The sequence below is a fragment of the Balearica regulorum genome, chromosome 1 (genome assembly GCF_011004875.1).
Source record: "Balearica regulorum gibbericeps isolate bBalReg1 chromosome 1, bBalReg1.pri, whole genome shotgun sequence".
Classification (NCBI taxonomy): Eukaryota; Metazoa; Chordata; class Aves; order Gruiformes; family Gruidae; genus Balearica; species Balearica regulorum.
In genome coordinates this window covers 123,456,836-123,475,957 of record NC_046184.1, presented here as the reverse complement: position 1 = coordinate 123,475,957, position 19,122 = coordinate 123,456,836, and the positions used below count along the sequence as shown (strand labels likewise).

Genomic DNA, 19,122 nt, shown 5'->3' with positions numbered 1-19,122 from the left:
AGCTGGTATGGGGCTGTGTTTTGGATTTGTGCAGAGAACAGTGTTGGTAGCACAGGGATGTTTTTGTTATCCCTGAGCAGTGCTCACACAGAGCCAAGGCCTTTGCTGCCTCTCACCCCACCCCACTAGCGAGGGGCTGGGGGTGCACAAGGAGCTGGGAGGGGACACAGCCGGGACAGCTGACCCCAACTGACCCAAGAGATATTCCATACCATATGATGTCATGCTCAGCAAAAAATGCTTGGGAGGAAGTTTGCTAGGGCTGCCATTTCTCAGGAACTGGCTGGACATCGGTCAGCTGGGAGTGAGCAAGTGGGGTTTCTTGCATCACTTCTTTTTCTCCCCCCCCCCCCCCTTTTTTTTCTTTACACTTACTAAACTGTCTTTATCTCAAAGCATGAGTTTTCTCGCTTTTACCCTACCAGTTCTTTCCCACAGCCCACTGGAAGGGGAGTGAGCGAGAAGCTGCTTGGGCTGTAGCTGTCTGCCAGGATTAAACCACAACCCTTTTTGGTACCTAACGTGAGGCTCAAAGGGTTCAAGATAACGACAGATTTGACCAGAGCGTGTTAGAGGTAGCACGAGGGAGCATCAGAAGCAGCAGCCTGTTCAGCAGCAGAGCAGCCGCAAGAACAGGAGGGGGAAGAGACAGAGATCATAAACAAGTTTTTGCACTTTAACCCTTCTGATTCTCTCCCCCATCCCACTGGAGGGGAGTGAGCGAGTGGCTGTGCGGGGCTTACCTGCCTCAGGGTTAAATCACAACATCAACTTTCATTTTGCCACTGAAATTAACCGTAATTATGGTTTTAAGCTGCAAATTGGTACTCTTCATGAGGGCAGACAAGTATCTATTGTTTTGATAACACAACATGGAAAAAAATTAATTCAATGACTTCTGTCATAACATCAGTCAACGAAGCCATGAAAGAGGAGCGCAACTTACAGCAGTGATAAACAAGTGAGAGTCACATTACTCCTGGAACTTGAAAATTCACATATGGATGCTCTGGTTTAATGCTCTCTCTGAAAGCACATACAGAATCAGGGCAGAGAGGAAGGAGTTGTGATGCACAGTACAAATAAAGCATACAGAGAAAAAGAACCTATTGATAATATTCCACTAATCCAAAACATATTTTCAACATATTCTCTGTAGCACTGGGAACCTTCTGCCAGCCTTTTTTCCATCCCTTACACAAAATCCCAGCTACTGAGGGCTCTGTGGAATCCAAGAGAATGGGGAAGGTGCTACAAAGCTGTCACCATTCACTGCTTGTGGAGTGAACGGGTAGAAAAATTCCTTGCACGAAGTTGTTCACAGACATTATGAGAGTGAGAATAACTGGGGGGAAGGGATGAAGCTGGAAAAAAGCCTTAACATTCAAACTGCACAGTTAGAGAGGGAAGAGTAGAAATAGGAACATGAATGGCAGAGAAATAGCTAATTGTGTATCGTAGTACTGCAAAATGAGAAACAAAATGAGAAAAAAGCGCTAGAGTTTACTTCCAAACCTATGTTTTAACAAGCTGAATCATTATTTAAAATTCACCACAATAATATGTTCTGGTACATGCTACTTTCAAATGTTATCTTGCTTTTGTCTGTAAGTGGTGAGTCCCCATTCCTTTCAGTTTGCATACAGACAGGGGTAGCACAACTTTGCACTTAGTACAAAGCAAGGCCAGCTTCTTCATAGAACTCTCAAACCAGAGATATAAATGACTGTGCTTTAATAAAGAAAAATATACTTGCTATTCCTTCCACAAAAATTTTCACTAGGTAAAGATGTTAACATAAGCACGGTCAACAACAAATTAAAAGTCTGATGAAAAGACAGGAACATTTTTTTCCAGGGGTATAGAAAAGTTCTTTATCAGCAGGGAATTAATTTGCAGCCAGAATTCCCCAGATTGTACCCAACAAAATCTACCTTTTCAGTATCAGTTTTATGGCCACATTTTAGGTTTTTATTATTGCTTTGTTACTTTTTCATTTTCACAGAAGCTTAAGAAGAACGTGGAAAAGCCAAAAAGCTGTTATATGCAAACATATTTGACTTGAAACCCCACAAATTATAGTGTGGTGCAGAAAAACAAAGAGAAAACTTCCTATTTGACTATGATGATCAACATAGTTTTCACATTAAAAACAGATTTCTGAAGTTAAAAGTAAAAATCGCCACGATCAATATACAACCACTGCTTTTTTAGATGGAAATACAGTTTAAGAGACCTCTGGGAGCTGCACAAAGAATGTCACTGGGGAAAAAATACAATGTATTTAGCATTAAGGATCTGAAGTATAAATATGTTGGAAGATTATTTTTGTTAGTACTGTCAACTTCAAGCAAAGTTTTCCTGCCTAAAAGACATTGTTTGCCTTGTGTTTTGTCTATGTAAAACAACTACCAGGAGCCTGTGAAAGACTTAACTTTGCATATTTTATGACAATCAAAGAATTGAAGCTATGAGTGCAATATATCCTCATTTCTATATCCCCAAGTATGCCACAGAGTTATATACATACATTTATATTTCATCAAACAATCTAAGACCTATTTCTATATAGACCCATTCTGGGTCTATTTTGCTGAACCACAAGGGCAGTTCTAAAACTGGGGAAAAGAAATCATTAGTGAACAGCAAACACAGACCCAGCCCAAACTTGCCATATATTTTATCTTCACTGATTCAGCATGGTGCTCAACTCAACTAGAGTAGATTTGAACATGAGTTTAGATGATTTTGCTTTGATAAGCACTTCTTACAAGACCAAATACATACATTGACTATAGCTAAAATCCTCATTATATCAGGCCATATATGATTATATTACATAACATGCTAGGTATGGCTTATAAATGGCTAAATGAAATACCTTTCACCTCTGGGAATTTCTCTAGTTTTGTGCTTTTGGGCCACAAAATAAGTTCTCCACATACAATGGCAAAATGCAACATACGCTGCTTCCTGGCATACAAAATCTAGTATCACGTATAAATTGAAAAGTGATCATGGTTCAAGAGTACAGAAAAGGTCATTATGAAAAACTTGAGTGAATTGCGTAACAGATGCTCTTGCACTGTTTGAATATCATCAAATATGTTTTAGATAAAATATGCCACTTATAATTCAGGTGAATGGAAATAGTCCACTAAAGAATAATGAAGGTGCTTAGTACAGCTTAGAACCAACTGTAACTGTATTTCTGGGGTTGTTTTTTTGTTTTTAGGGTTTCTTTAAACTTACAATATCCTAATTCCTTTGTTACTCATCTCACTAATCAATTCCAAAATGAAGTCTGATAGACCGTAATTCACTGTAATAATCTATTATACAATAATTCAGAAAAAAATGTAGCACTATCTCTTCCTACAGCAAGAGTGATGGTCATCGAATTATAAAGACTATAGGCTACAGTTAATAATCAACCAAATAAAAATAATTTTAAAAAACCCCTGCTAACTGGAATTGCTCGCAGCATTTTTTGGCGTGTCTCCTCTTAGCAAGCTTTCAGGATGTGCATTCTTCTGTCTAAAGCTGGATGGAACACCACAAGTAACAAGGGCTTCTAAAGACTGCTTAAGAGCCTATTAAATATTTAATTAATACAAGACACTTTCTGTTAGAACAAGTTTTAATATAACTATATATTCAAAAGTGGAAAAAATAAAAACAAGGTATAACTAAATCTAGCAGGAACAAGAATTAAAGTACATGCAAACTAATTACAGCATTACAAACTAATTGCTAATACTCCAAAGCAAGTTTCCCTCACTTAAATTTAATCTTAAATGAGATCAACTACGTAGTCTAAATAGGAGGCCAGCATACATATCCATCATTTTAGTAAAAAAGATACAAAATTAATGAGATTGAACAATAAAATTTATAGCAGATCACTGAGGTGGGTTCCCACAATGTATGTTTAAACATAAAGCAAAACTAACAAAACAAGAACCTTACCAAAATTGCAGAAGTTTTTATATGGTATCTCCTCTGTTCTGACAAAGGAACTTATTTCTAGCTGTTGAAAAGCCCTTATCTGACAAACACAAATGTGTCAGACAAAAGGAAATTCAAAGGTCTCGAGCTCTGCAGACCTAAACAGAGTTTGACTGATCTGTGATCAAACCTTTCCTGAGGAGGAAAGAAATGGTCCTGTGCACTCTTGGGGATGATTTGTATAAAATACTGTATTTCTTGGACACACAGTCAGTTTTCCCCAACCAATACCTAGAATGCAACAGCTGTAAACTGCTTCCACACGATCCATCACTCACTAGACATGAGATGTGTTCATTTGGTCACTCATATAAGGACAGACACGGATATGGTTTTATTGCATGTAGGTTTCAGGAATAGAGAGTCAGCTTTGTGATAGCTCCTGGAGTTGAAGAACAGTTTCATGTCATTGAAGAGACAAGTTTTCATGCATAAAATAGGACCAGCACCCGTTCCCCCCGCCCCCCACTCCAGAAAGTGGGCAGTCCTAAAAAGAATGACAGTACCAATCTCTCCACCCCCAAAAAGAGGAAAATGCTATATAACGGATTGTAAGGTGTTTCTGTGCCCTACCTACATGACCAAAGGATTGTTACAATCAGTCTTCCACACTCATTCTTTTTATTTCTCTAATGGAGCTGCATTCTGACCTAATTTCAAAGTCTTTTTTGCACAGACATCATCTTGCCTGAACTTTAAATGCCTAGCCGCTTTTTGACACTGTAAAAGTGTACATTCTGACAACCTACTTATGTCAGAGAGATACGGTTCTTAACTGTACTTTCCAGATTTAAATATCATCCTTTTCATTGCAGCAGTGGAGATAAAAGGACATCAGACAGAAAAATTTCCTCTCTGCAAAGGAAGGTGCCTGCAGCTTGGATAGGTAAGCTTAAAACTACAACTTCTTTGTTTCACCTGACAAAATTTGGGCATTGATACAACAATTATTATTAGACTTCTAAATGACTGAATTCAACAATTACTTTGTAAATTTAACTCATTGTAATAAAAGAATTTAATACGTTTTGGTTCAACAATCCATATGGGACTTATTGTACACTAAAATGCAAGTTATAAAAGGTAATTTAATTCGCAAGTTGTCAAACATGGCCTACAGCATCATTTTTAAACATGACTTTTACAACTTTTTGCTATCTAATCAACTCAGTGTCTGGGTGTTTTATCATAGCTACACAGAATCCTCTTTGGTATCTGAGTTCATTTGCTGACAGCTGTTTCAAAAAAATGTAAGTTTGAAATTTGTTAATTTTTTCCATATGATTTTATATGAAACAAAAGCTAACTACGATACACTTCACTAAAAAAGTATCCGTACAACAGTAAAATTGCTCTTCACTACAGGTTAGTAAGTTGAAACGCCAGTTTTTATACGCATTGTATAGACCTTTGATGTCTAATTTTCAGTGTGAAAATTGAGAAAAGATTGAAAACTGCAATATATTTATTTTTTCCAAGTTCCGTTTTCAACAACCACTTTGTACGTTTAAAAATACGGACTGAATTGTTTATGCAAAATGTACATCTAAGATTAGAGCTCTGAAGAAAGTAACATTAGAAACAGACATCAGCACAAAATAAATGCATCTAGCCGGATTCCTGCATCATGCACAGTTTCACTGGTACTTAAACAGAGGTACGGGATACTCCTCTGCATTTCTGCAGCTGACATACTTTGCACCTGTTTTGCTTATTTAACCTAAAATAGTCTAGAACTGGTTTCCAAAGTAGGTTACAGATGTTCCAGAAGATTGAGAAATAAACCAAGACCATCCAAGTTATTGTCAGACCATAGCTGAACCTTCTGCTTCCTCATTTATTTTATTAGATTCTATGCACATAAAATCTTTGGGGTTTAACATCAGCCAACTTCTCTTCACAAAATCTCAGTGGAAAAGAACACCCAAAACACAACCTCATGCAAACTCAAGATGATAACCCCAGAGGACAAACAGCAGTTAGAAACACTGAAAAGTAGGGGAGAAAAAAGGGAAAGTTAAAATAAGAGCAAAAATAAAAAGAAATGTTAGATGCACATTAGAGAAGAGTAATTATTTTAATTGTGTTTCAGCTCTGACCATTCATTCAAGAAATATCAGCATAAATGACAAATTCAACATGTCTTCTTCAGCCATCGTTAACTACTCGTGTAGCTCTACCAGTCATCTACTCTTTCCTATTTCCTGTCGGATCTTGTGGAAATATTCTCGCTGCCTGGATATTTTCAAGGCAAGCACCCACAAAAAGAACACAATACATTTACTTGGTAAACCTTGTCTCTGCAAATTTACTCATATGTAGCACAATGCCTTTCCTGGCTGCCTATTTTGCAAAAGGCTACCAATGGACTTATAACTCTGTACTATGTAGAATAGCAAATTACCTTGGGACTCTCATTATGCACGTCAGTATGTATGTTACGATTGCAATTTTATGTTCAACTGCTCTAAATCAGTACGCAACACTGAAGAAAAACAGTGACACACAATGCTCTCGCGCACTTAATGAAAACCTTTACAGGTGTGTACTTGAAAAGTTTCGCCAGCCAAAATTTGCTAAATATTTGTGCATCATTATATGGCTTGCTGTGCTCTGCATAACGGTAATAGCTATAGCATATAATGTCCAGGCAAGGGCTATGGAAGAATTTCACAGATGCTACAGCATTAGTGTAGAAGTTGGTGAATACACCACGATGATTTTGGTTTCTGTGGCCACTGCATGTTTTTTTGTATCTTTTATGATGGTTTTGTGGTCATACTGTTCTCTTACCAGACATCTGAGTAAAATACAAAAAAACACCTGTATTGGAGAAAAACATCTCATTTACAGTACAGTGAAAAGAAACATTTTTGTCATCCAGATGATATTAATTGTCTGCTTTCTTCCATATCATATTTTTAGGCCAATTTTTTATGTACTGCTGATAAATATCGACTGCCCAAGGTTAAGCTATCTAGTGGAAATTAAAAATTGCCTTACTTGTCTTGCAGCCGCTAAGAGCAGTTTAGATCCAGTTATAATCCTTCTGCTAGACAAAACATTTAAGAAAAGTCTGTACGGCCTATTTACAAAACCCACACCAGAACACCATAATCGTAAAGCTGGTATTTTCACTGAAGAGATTCCCGAAGCGTGGAGGACAGGGAAAGATTTTAGTAGAATACAAGTAACAATAAACTCATTTTAACTGTGTATAAACAGACTTTGATATAACATGGTAAATATTTAAACAAAATAACTTATTACTTGTGGGTTTTTTTAAAATGATCTTGCTTGCTACATAAACATTAACCATAATAAATCCGATGTCTATATTCAGATGAACCCAAGTAAATTATACAGCGCACTGTGTAATAGCCCTTTATCCATGCAATGCAAAAGACATTCTATGTTTGTCCTATGGACAGTGTTTTCTACCTAAATAATCAAAGAAGAAGGCAGAAACTAGGCTGACATTGAGGACTCAGTTCTCTTTTATTCTCAATAAAAGAATCCCAGGGTTTGGACATGGGTCTCCTTCATAAAAAGGGCTGAATAAAGCACAGGCGTTTTCTCTGGAATGGGTGAATCACATATCAAAGGCCTAAGGAAGCAGGCACAGAGTGCTACAAACACATTCAAGATTAACATGTATTTTTGTTCAGGAGTATTTGGGTAGAAGGTTGATTCCTTTCTTTTTTTAATGGGGAATGCATCATGAGATGCTAAAATTCTTTAGTGCATCAAGAAAACATCTTATTCTAAAGTTACTGAAAAATGCCATTATTTAATTTAGTTATGTCCATCACATAAGGGTTTTACTGTAGTAACTATTTTTCTAAGAAGTAAAAAACTGTGTTAAGAAATTATGCATTTTCTTATTCTCGCCTTCACAGAAAAGGCTTTACTACAGCTTTGTATGAAAACAGCAGAAATATTAGATTTAATTACTTTATCACCCTGCTCTGACATTTCCTATCAGGGTCACAGCATTACTGAAATTACACCTGCAACAGGGTGACTTGGAAGAGAAAGCTTTGATGGTGACGGAAAACCTGCAGGGGTGAAGTATTCACTGAGGAAGAGAAACTCTGGTGGCCTAGGACTTTACTTAGTGTTTGAGAAGAATGGGTTTTATACATGCTCTGCAGCTTGATCAGGAATCATTTTTCCTCCAGTTTCATCCACGGCGGTCATGTTCAACAGCTGAGGCAGTGGATCCTTATTGGCACGCAGCCTTTGTGCACTCATCTGAAAGAGCTACATACTTATTCCACTTCAAAGGTGGATTAACGCACGCTGCTCCAGAAGGTGCCTCCATCACAACAACATTTAAATCCAGACCATTTGCAGAAGAGCGCATAAAGCACAAAAGATCTACAGAACTGCAACATAACTGAATGTACAGTAATATTAAGTGCAGAAAAAAGGATGAAATGCATACATGTAGAGTTAATTCTAACCTCTGGTACTGCTTAGGATTAAAAAAAACCTCAACAAAATAAATCACTGGAATTTCATCCTTCTAGTCTAATCTTGTGAGGTAAATTCTATGGTTTAATGAGGAAGGTATAAATGCTTATTATTTACTGGTATACAAAATATATTCAACGATAAACATGTAATGATCATTCACAGTACGAGAGCAGTGTGGAACAGGAGGTTTTGTGGTTGCAGTGGTGTTTGGGTTTGTTGTTGTTGTTTTTTTTAACTGGAGAAGTTAGACTATCATGATGACTTAAGTTGAGATTTCAATTATTTTGAATCATTTCTGTTGAAGACACTTCAGATTACATAATGGTCTTTTTCCTTATACAATCTTTTCTGCAACTGAGATCAAGAGGAGTGTAAGAAGTGCTATAAAACATTACACATTCTGAGAAATCCTATCACTCACCCAAAACTTCACAATAAAATGCAGTGAGCAATTCCATCTTCCCAACCCTACTAGTGAGTTCCACGACAGGTATGCTAAACTGACCCAAGTGCCAGTAGACACAAAATACTAGGTCTTCACTAGGAGGGACCCCAAGACTTCCTATCATCTGACAGCTGCTTTGTGTTCTGCAGAAGTTAAATAAAGATGCAAGTGAAAAAGACAGAAAATCATAGGAATGTAGTATTTTATTTAACACAATGTTACCTGTGATAATGGAATTTAGTGATTGCTTCTTTCACAGGATTCCCATGTGACATTTAGCATACTACTTATGGAAAAACCTGAAGCGGGCAGCTTCAGGGTCTAATTCTACAAAGCGCTGTAGGAAAGTTGCTCTGCAAACACAGTCCTTGAGCATGGGAAGCCGGTTTGTGCGGGTGGGTGTTTGACTGCGCGACATAACCGGTGGCCAAGTACCTACAACAGGACTGAATCGAGCAGTTCAAGTCCCCCAGATGGCACAGCGCTGATTCAATGGCTGGTTTTAGATCAATAGCTGTAAGTCTGGGTGAGCAAAGCTGTTTACTACCAATGTGTTCTTATAATTTGCAGCGGCCCAGACTAAGAACCCCACTACTTCTATCCTTCCTTAAATACATTTTATAGGGAATGCTTTTGGAGTATCTCAGCAGAGTGCCTGCCTGTGGATGTTTTTCTTAATTCAGAGTTTTTGATGGTAGTCTAGGCTTAAGTCATTCTTTGTCCACTTTCCTAGTCACAACCATTTGTTCCCCAGCGCTGCATTTATCAAAAAGACAAGAAAACAGATGAAACTTTGGAAACTACTAATCAAATATAACTTTGTGATAGACCCGTAGCAAGATCCCATTTCACTAGTTCTACATGGTACCAAAAAATTATGCAGACTTTGCTTTTTTTCCTATGTAGTCTGTTCAAGATGATGTCTCCTTTAAATTTCTGAATTGCATCAAACCTTTTCTTGCTTTAAATAGTGGAAAAGCTTTTGTGCAGTACAGGCAATTTAAGACACTACACATTGAGTAATACATCAGTCTAGCATTTGACAGAATAGTTCATGGAGGAAAAATCCCCTGAAAGACATGAGGGAGAGGAGACAGAGAAATACTTCAGCAAAACACAGCTTGTACTAAACGTCTTGCAATGCTTAGACATCCCGGTGCCAAATCAGAAGTTAGCAGGTGACTTGTGAATTGTATAATAAAAAATAAAATAATTCATTTCCATAGCAGGGAACACAAAATCCTAAGGCAAGTAGCCACAGCACATGGTTTGCAAAGCAGTTTAAAAGACTGTAAGCGCCTGCCTACTTTCTGGTTAACCTGTTCAAATGTGCTGCATGAGTGGCCAGCTCATCGATCAGAAAACACGTTTTCGCACTGGCTGGGCAAATGACTGGAATATATAAACTTCCTGATCAGAAAGCACATAGATGTTGAGCTCTAAGTAGGCCAATCAGCATAAATATACTACTCGGCAAATACCGCTTCTAAATATCCAGCAGCCAGCTAACAGTACACTAGGAAAAGGGCAGGATGAAACAAGAAATGGGGACTCTGAGATAGGAAGCATATACACAGGAGGGGACATAAATGGGGTGGGGAGGGGGGAAGAGGAAACATTTGTTGAAGTTACTGCAAAAATGAACAGGTGAAAAAATCTGCAATAAATACCGAAGAAATGCACTTTTTGCAGAGCACTGTCCTGCTTCATAACTTACACAATGTTTAAACAGCCTATTTCTTGAGCTGAATCACATTATACTTCCAGTAACTAGCACAAAAGTCTTCTACCAACGTCAGCCTATCCTCTTATTAACAGTGAAAATGTCAAGACAAGAGAAAACAACTTTTCCTACATGCCGAGAATATAACAACTTAAAATACTGAATGCTGACCAAATGTGACTGTGCTAAATGCATGATGCTGCTTTAGGTACTCTACAACACATTAACTGCCACAGGGATTGGAAATATTCAAGTTTACCTATTTATAACAAACCTACCACTTTCAGCTTTTAAAATCATAATTATTAAAATAATTGTATAGCACAGAACTAAAGGAAGTTCAATGGTCAGTGGTATTCTTCGCAGTTAAGAGTTGCAGAGGCATACTATTAATTTTTCCCTTTCTTGAAGAAAGATTACAGCTACAGAGGACATTTTGGTTACTTGTTTTTAGCTCCATTAAATCTTGAGGCATATATGGAACTATCTTCAGTGGTATTTATGTTAAGAGAAGAACCATTTTAATGTAGAGTTAACCCAATTTGTTACTTTCTTACTCCTGAGGGTGAAGTAAGAGAAAACATTATTTTGCAGGAGAGAATATAGTGAAGTGGAGATTTTGAAGAAAGACACAAGTAATTTTTCTCCTATTCCTTTGTCCCGTTTTAAAGGTCCTCTCCCATTCATTTCTTTTTAATGACTATATTAACGAAATACTTTCATTATGGTCTAATACTGACAGCTGAAGAGAAAATGGCTGACTTCAGTGACAAATGGTACTCAAACTCTAGCAAGCGTTTTATGGAAAAAGACAAGCATCTCATTTCAGACCCACATGACTCCCATTTCCTTTTTTTTGTTCTCTTAAAGATAATTCTGTATATGAACTACTGTGTAATAACATCTTATATTGGAAAAGACCCCATTTCAATGTTGCTACTTTCGGTAGCCATCTTTTGGGTCTTTCTGACGCAGTAAGGTTCTGAAATAAAAAAAGGAACGGCTGAGTTCTATATCACTAGGTTGGCAAAATAGGAATATACGTGGTAAGGGAAAAAGTTCTTGACATTCACATTTCTGATGCATAGCTGTCTTGAGTTTTGTGCCTTCCCGCATCAGCATTTTCTACTTTTCTTATCATAGAATCCAACTTCCAAGCAGTGAATGAAAGCAGGATCGCATTAACTGAAGGTGGAGCAAAGGTGCAATCGTCACTGACTATAAAGCCTTTAAGCAATGTTGAACGGGGTCAAATGATGTACAGAGGTTTTAGAAACATCTGGTCTCACAGAGCAGTGAAGGGAATTAAGACAACTACAAGTCATCTTGTGAAAATTTTCATGTTTTGATTCTGTCATCGGAGGTGAATCTGGGGCATACGCGAGTTTATCATAGGCTGCAGTCATAAGGCTCCAGAAGCTTTGGTACAACTGGTTATTTACAAAAGTCAGGTGAAGTTTCTGGCACCAGAATACAGTAAATTGAAGTATTCCCGTCTAACTTTTCTTAATCAATCGAGAGTTAAGGGAGTACAAAAGTGGCTAAAAGACACCTAATTTTACAGGGACTATAAGGTGCAAATTTTCCTGGGATTCAGATAATGATCAAACATTTTGCAGTTCAAAATAACATTCACAGAAAGCTTAACAGTGAAAAAAAGTAGTATATCAACTTCACAGATTTTTATTAATTCACTTTCACCCATTCAGATAATTTGGAAATTGGTCATTTAGTCTACTTCCTTTCAAAACAATGTCTACAGTGACATCTAGAGCTGGGATATTGCCGTTAGCTTAATATGGTCTACACCCAAACCCTATAGTTATATTTCTGCACTGCTTTTCCCAAAACGAAATATCTGTTGGCATACGCTACTTTAGACTGATACATTAAAAATTCTTCCTCACTCATGTAATTGAACAGGTTTATTTCTAAGGATAGTATTTAATAAAAACAGTGATTTTAAAGTTTTCAGAGTCTGAATAAGCTGCAAAATAAACTCTCATTGGACACTCAGTAAAATGGGCCTCCCTCAGAGGCCCTTGAAACTAAAATTTGTTTTTGCTTAAGAACATGGTCCAACAAAACCAGATACAGCTTTCAGGAAGAAACAGCAGCATAGAGATGATGTTAATCCTGCAATTCTTGTGTGTTACTAAGAATAAACAATTAAAAGAACCTAGAACCTTCAAGACACAACAATACGAGGCATTCTACCAGTAATTAAGAGGCCATCTTTAGAATTTGCTGTAAGAAATGACTTTTAAAATACCAAACTTAAAAAAAATCCACCTATTGCATGAAATAATTATCTTGGTTTTAGAAGGAAAGGAAAAAGAGGTTGGGAAAGGTCTGCAAGCATGCGTATGCAAGACCAAATGACTTCATAAATGAAAATCATCAGTTCACCGTGTGTTTTCTCTCCCCTCACAGATCACTCGCAGGAGGCTGACGCACAGCTCACCCTCTCTCAATCTTCTCTATTCACTAAACCCCAATACTCACTTCTCAAACTGTACCATCAGAGCTCATTAGAATTCTCATTAATTCCCGTAGTGCTTGACCCACATTGGATGAAAGCAAACTCTTAGAGAAGACAAGTGGGAATAACTACCTTAGACAAAGACATTAACTAAGAATATATATATATATTCAAATTGAAGAGAGTCAAACCCACTTAAGGTTAAAACTCCCAATTATTTACACTACAGAACTATTAGATAAACTGGTTCCATAAATATCCATGGAAATAGTACAAAATTCACCAGATCAAAAAGAGTATGTACATAAGCTGTTCTTAAACACGGTATTTCTCCTCCCAAACTTGTTTGTATTAGAGACGTTTTCATCATAATAAATGTTTAAGACTGCTTGCAAAAAGTAGATAATGCTACCAATATTATAGCATTTAACCATGCACTTCTCCCCAAAATCTTGGTTTGGATGAAGACTGTCATTATGCTGTCAAAATGATGCCATTAATCTACCAATTCCAGCTTAATTTATGCAATTAATTTATACACACATTTTCCTAACAAGAAAAAAAAGCAAGCAGATTTCATATGAATATTCAAAAACTAGAAATTATACTGACTTTCAAAGTTGCAATCAAATGCATATGTAATCTGTGAATAAAGACCTCCTAAATGTTCTATATTGATGGAACTGGAGATTGGCTTTCATCTTACATGACACAGTAAGCATAAACACACATTCAGCAAATATAGCTTCCTTTTCTATAGCTTCCCCCTTCCTCTAAAAAACAGAAATCGAAATTCAGTAGTTTGTATTATTGTGGTGAAGAAAAAAAAGAATTAAAGCCCCTTACCTTCACATCCCTGTGAATTATATTATTATCATGACAGTAACGTAGAGCTTCCAATATCTGTCTCATGTAATGACTGAAAAAACAAAGACATCATACATGACAAACCTGCAGGAAAAATTACTACACACATATAAAGTTTTAAGAGTCTAACTATATAAAACTAATCAACCAACTTAACCTTAAATATACAGAATTCAGTAGAATGGAGTTTGTGTATGAATAACAAAATCTAAAGTTTGAGGATTATTCTGACTGAAGCCAAGGAAATTAGAAAAGAAAAATCTCCATTTTCCATTTTGTAAAGGTTTCAAATGTCCAACAATTCTGCTTCATATGACAAAGAAGTCAGGATCCTTCATTTTTTTAATAACAAAACACAGAACGGAACAAGGTGTCAGTGCCTGATTTATCTAGAAAGGGATAGAACCAAGATCTTGGCTTGCTTGATGTAGATTAAAGACTAACTTCTTTCTCCCATGTCCAAAGGATGCCCTAACAGATTACTGACCATGCTAGAAAGCCAAGAAAGCCAACAGCTCCCTGTGCTGCATCAGGCAGAGTATTACTAGTGGGCTAAGGGAGGCAACCCTTGTCCTCTGCAGGTTCCAGCTTGTTATAGGGAAACATTTTTCCCTAGGAACACGATTATGCACTGGATCAAGCTGCCCAGGGAGGCTGTGGAATCTCCATCCTTGGAGGTTTTCTAGGCCCCACTGGACAAAGCCTTGAGGAACATGATCTAAATGCAATGCTTTGAGCAGAAGGTTGAAATAGAGACCTCTTGATGTCTCTTCCAAACTGGCGTTTATGACGCTAAAAATTTACAATGACGAAAAAAGCAAACAAAGAATCTCATGGGCTTTCAGCTCAATTACCATGCCACTAGGACATTGGGTTTTGTTGACCTTCTACAATTACATAGACTCTTTAATTTTAGTTTACCTCGTGAAACGTTGAAGTGACCATAAATAAAGTGATATATAAAAAAGAAAAAAAAAAGAAAAAAGACGACTCCATCTAGCAAGACCAATAAAACTCACACCTGTCAGGCAAGTCACCTAATGTCATTGTATCAGAGATCCATAAAAGGCAAAGACAGAGAATTAAGTATTGAATGTGAAATACTATTATATTCAATAATCCCATCCAAATATGCAACTAGTAAAAGACAAAATGCTCCAAAATTCTACTTTTATTATGCTATTTATTGTAATAAACATTCAGACTGTGGAAGCACCATTATTTATACTATTCCAACTTCTAGTTACCCGATTCTACAATAGTATATTCTGTTCTTTTACATTTATCCTGTGGGACTAATTAAAATTATAATACATACCTGGCTACAGCCTCGCTGTACACAAATCCAGCATCTGCTCTCTTCACAATTTCAAAACACAGATCTGCTCCATCCATACTGCAGGTAAAAAGAGGAAAAAATGTTTAAGACAGATAACTACACTCAATTACATAAAAATGATCCAAAAAATCTATTTACTCCACTTATATAAATCTTACATAAAATACTCTGGATACACGTACAATGCATTACTAACTAAAACAGCATTTAATAGGTAATCTAATAGAATATGACTTGCTACAGGTATCACTAGCTCTGATACATGATACTTTGTTTCTTTTCTTCCTAATTGTCTGTAGTCTTTCTGACAACCTAACTTCCCACAATAAGTAGTATAACACTTTTAGACGCACGAATATCAATAGTCCTTAGGGTAAAGTTAGACTATCATTTCTCTAAAATCAAAGCAGCTTGGTGTGGCATAACTGCCGTCCTTTTCTTTCTCCTGTAAGTAACCTAAGGCAGATTTAGATCTAAAAATATTCATTGCTTGGTGGGGCAAAGAGAGAGTAACAAGAGTTAACAGGAACAATAAATGACATATTATACTTCATGCTTAACAAGGCACTTGCAAAAAATATTGATTGTAACATGTCATTTTCAGCCTTCACACCTTTTCTTTTTCCTCTCCACCAAAGATTCAAGGCGGGGTAAAGCAGAATTTCCAAGGTATCTAGAAAGCCCACATTATCAGGGCCACTTTGGTAAGCTATCCAGAATGTTAGCATACAATCACTTTTGCTTTGTTACACACCTGCAATGCAAAACTTCTGCTTATGGAGTCACAAGCAATGTGCAGAAGCTTTAATTCCCAAATAAATAAAAAGAGTATCCCCATGCAAAAGATACTATTATGTGGATTGAGCACTAACAACTGTAAGAGAGACTGGTGACCAAAAGAAATGCACATTCATTTAAGGAGGAGAAAAAAAATATCCTGGCCAATTATTTCAGCACCTGGTACCATCTTCAGGTTTAACAAGCCCCACAAATCAGAAACCCATATTACCAAACCATGACTGCTCATCACTGCATCGATATTTTCCTCTAGATTTTTTTCCCAGTAGTTTTTCTGTCTTGCTCCATTTCACACAGCTAGTCTGTATACATAGCTAAATATCACTCAGACAGAGAATATACTGTGCTGTCCTATACGTAGTGCTGTATAGCAGCAACAGGGTCAGGTTCAATGCGAACAGCATAAATCTGGATTTAGCCAGCTCACTAGAAAAACCCCCTCATGTCAATCTCCCTTTCAGTGCTTCCTTCCAACAATTTATTTCAGCTAGATTGGAAACAAAATTGAAACCTGAGCAACACCAAGCACTGCAGAACATACAAAATGCATGATTAACTACCAAAAATCTGGAGCTGTCATTCTCATGAAGCAGTAGAACCCTTTAGAAGACTAATTTCACTCTGACTTTGTTATAAAGTACAGATGAATAAAGATCCAGAGGCATTCAAATTTTTCAGCAATATCAATAGTTGCTGAGACACTGAGCCACGAGTGTCATCCCTTTACACTAACTTTTCAATTAAACAAGGTGTTTGTAATCAGAATGGTCTTTAACCTAAATATCTACCTCTCTCTTATATATACCAGCATTTTTCATTTAAATTTTGTAACAGTAAGTGGCAGTTTGAATTTTTTTCTATAAATATTTTCCATTAGTTTAAGTTATGTTGATATTAAAAATGGCTATGGGCTGTGAGCAGTAATGTTTGAACATTTTATTCCATTAAGATGAACTCTGTTGATATCAAAAGCACAAATATACGACAGGTGTATTTTAATCTCTGACTTCAACTGACTACTTTTTCAAGACAAAATCTTATTTTAAAAGCAGATTTTTTTTCATGTATAAGTGGGACTTGTATCACCCCAATGATGTTGGATTTTATGTGAAAACCCTATGAGATTTGTATCTAGCTGAGACTGTAAAAAAAAAGAGTCAGCCTCAGTTATAAGAAACCCCAGAGAATTCAGTGCACTAACAGCCTAAAAACTCAGCAATATCACAAACACTTAAAAGATGACTTTGCAGAAACTGAAAGGCTTATGTGATGCAAGAGCATTCAAGTTTTGAGATATTGGTGAAATCAAAGCTCAGGAAGTCTCAAGATTTTGTAAGGACTATCAGCATTAGGCATGTGGAAACTGTAAAAAACAAAAAAAATTTAAGATAAGTTAAAATCCAGTAAAATAACGACACAGACATATATATGCTGAAGACATATGTGGAAGATGCTGAAAAAGTTGTTAAAATTACAGCACACTCATAATTTGGGAGAGAGTCATCTGATACCAGTAGAGGGCACTCAGGGAAGCTACATAAACTGACTTGGACAGTTTATGGTATTTACCCTGAAAGTGCCAGCTAAAGCAAGTCTGAGCAGGGAGTTAACAGGCATCACCACCACATCTGAATCGTTTGGGGTATCAATTATGTTCCTCTAATTTCCCATATTCCACTACTGATTTCTTCCATATTTTTAGCAGAACTGTGCCTGGATCTCAGCCCTTTGGATAAATGTTTCTCTCCATAGCTCCGATCAGTGCTACTGTGCACCTTGAAAATCTTTCTAGTATTCTGCACAAAGGTGATGATAAGTTGTGACCCGCCCAGAAAGTTTACTCCTGAGTCATATTCAATGCAGAAATCTGTTGTGAGGCTAATAATCACTCTGAAGAATAGACACTATATTCCAGAAGAGATCTACATTTTAATACTGGGGTATGATAGTTTTGAATGTTCAGGTGACTTAATAAGACATGGCCTACAACATCAGAAAGTTTGAGAAGCACAGCTTTAGGGAATTGAATTATTACTTAAAAACAAAAAAAAAAAAAAAAAAAAAAAGAAAGACTTGGCATATTGCTTGCAACTGAGTTTATTGAGTTTGTACCATGTATATTAAAGGTGTGTGCACAATGGCATGTGTTCCTTCAGTTGGACAGTTTTTACGTACTTGCCATCTTCACTTACAACAAAAAAACTGCCATAAATCAACCTGAAAAACATAGTATTTAACTTTTCTTGAAGCCCTACATTATACCTCTGAAAACTAAGACCAAAAAGTAGAGAAACTTATTTCCTATATATTACCCATGCATCCAGGGTTTAGCTCATTCCAGATAATTAATGTTCCTGGGTTTACCTTCTCAGCATCTGTTTTCTGTACTTTAGATTGAGACATCTTTACAACTTTGCTGGCAGCTAAGAGATGAATTTCAGTGCTTTTCATAAACTGACTCATTACATTTAGTCACAAACAACTGAAACGTCACTGAATAATAATTCCTAAATCACAGCATAGAAGATGATCATAGGACCATAGAATGGTTTGGGTTGGAAGGGACCTCAAAGCCCATCTAGTTCCAACCCCCTGCCATGGGCAGGGACACCCTCCACTAGACCAGGTTGCCCAAAGCCTCATCCAACCTGGCCTTGAACACTTCCAGGGATGGGGCATCCACAGCCTCTCTGGGCAACCTGTTCCAGTGCCTCACCACCCTCACAGTGAAGAATTTCTTTCTAACATCTAATCTAAATAGACCTTCCTTCAGCTTAAACCCATTACCCCTTGTCCTGTCACTACTTGCCCTTGTAAACAGTCCCTCTCCAGCCTTCCTGCGGGCCCCCTTAGGTACTGGAAGGCTGCTGTATGGAGATCTTAGAGAGTAGTATATGATCTTAGGAGTAGTAAGTAATTCTAAATAGGTATGCTCGGAAACAATTTTCTACTAGTGTTTTTTTATGATGGTCCAACCTGAT

General features: G+C 37.0%; 2 protein-coding genes across 7 annotated transcripts in view; one reads left to right on the top strand and one right to left on the bottom strand.

Annotated features, from left to right (window-relative positions):
* The window catches only part of CASK (calcium/calmodulin dependent serine protein kinase), a 221,754-nt gene that overhangs the window by 103,760 nt on the left and 98,872 nt on the right, over positions 1–19,122 (bottom strand). For all 6 annotated transcript variants that reach the window (XM_075773692.1, XM_075773728.1, XM_075773699.1 and 3 more), the window contains 2 exons: positions 15,323–15,400; positions 13,984–14,056 (listed from right to left, as the gene is read on the bottom strand). In XM_075773692.1, the coding sequence (XP_075629807.1) occupies positions 13,984–14,056; positions 15,323–15,400 (151 nt within the window). The remainder of the gene's footprint in view (positions 1–13,983; positions 14,057–15,322; positions 15,401–19,122) is intronic.
* GPR82 (G protein-coupled receptor 82) lies at positions 4,596–8,531 on the top strand. The gene is made up of 2 exons (XM_075773786.1): positions 4,596–4,894; positions 6,101–8,531. Exon 2 carries the CDS (start codon positions 6,134–6,136, stop codon positions 7,217–7,219), a length of 1,086 nt encoding a protein of 361 aa, XP_075629901.1. The 5' UTR covers positions 4,596–4,894; positions 6,101–6,133; the 3' UTR covers positions 7,220–8,531.

Excerpts from the sequence above, each read along its gene's own strand:
- GPR82 (XM_075773786.1), top strand. The coding sequence starts at position 6,134 with ATGACAAATTCAACATGTCTTCTTCAGCCATCGTTAACTACTCGTGTA.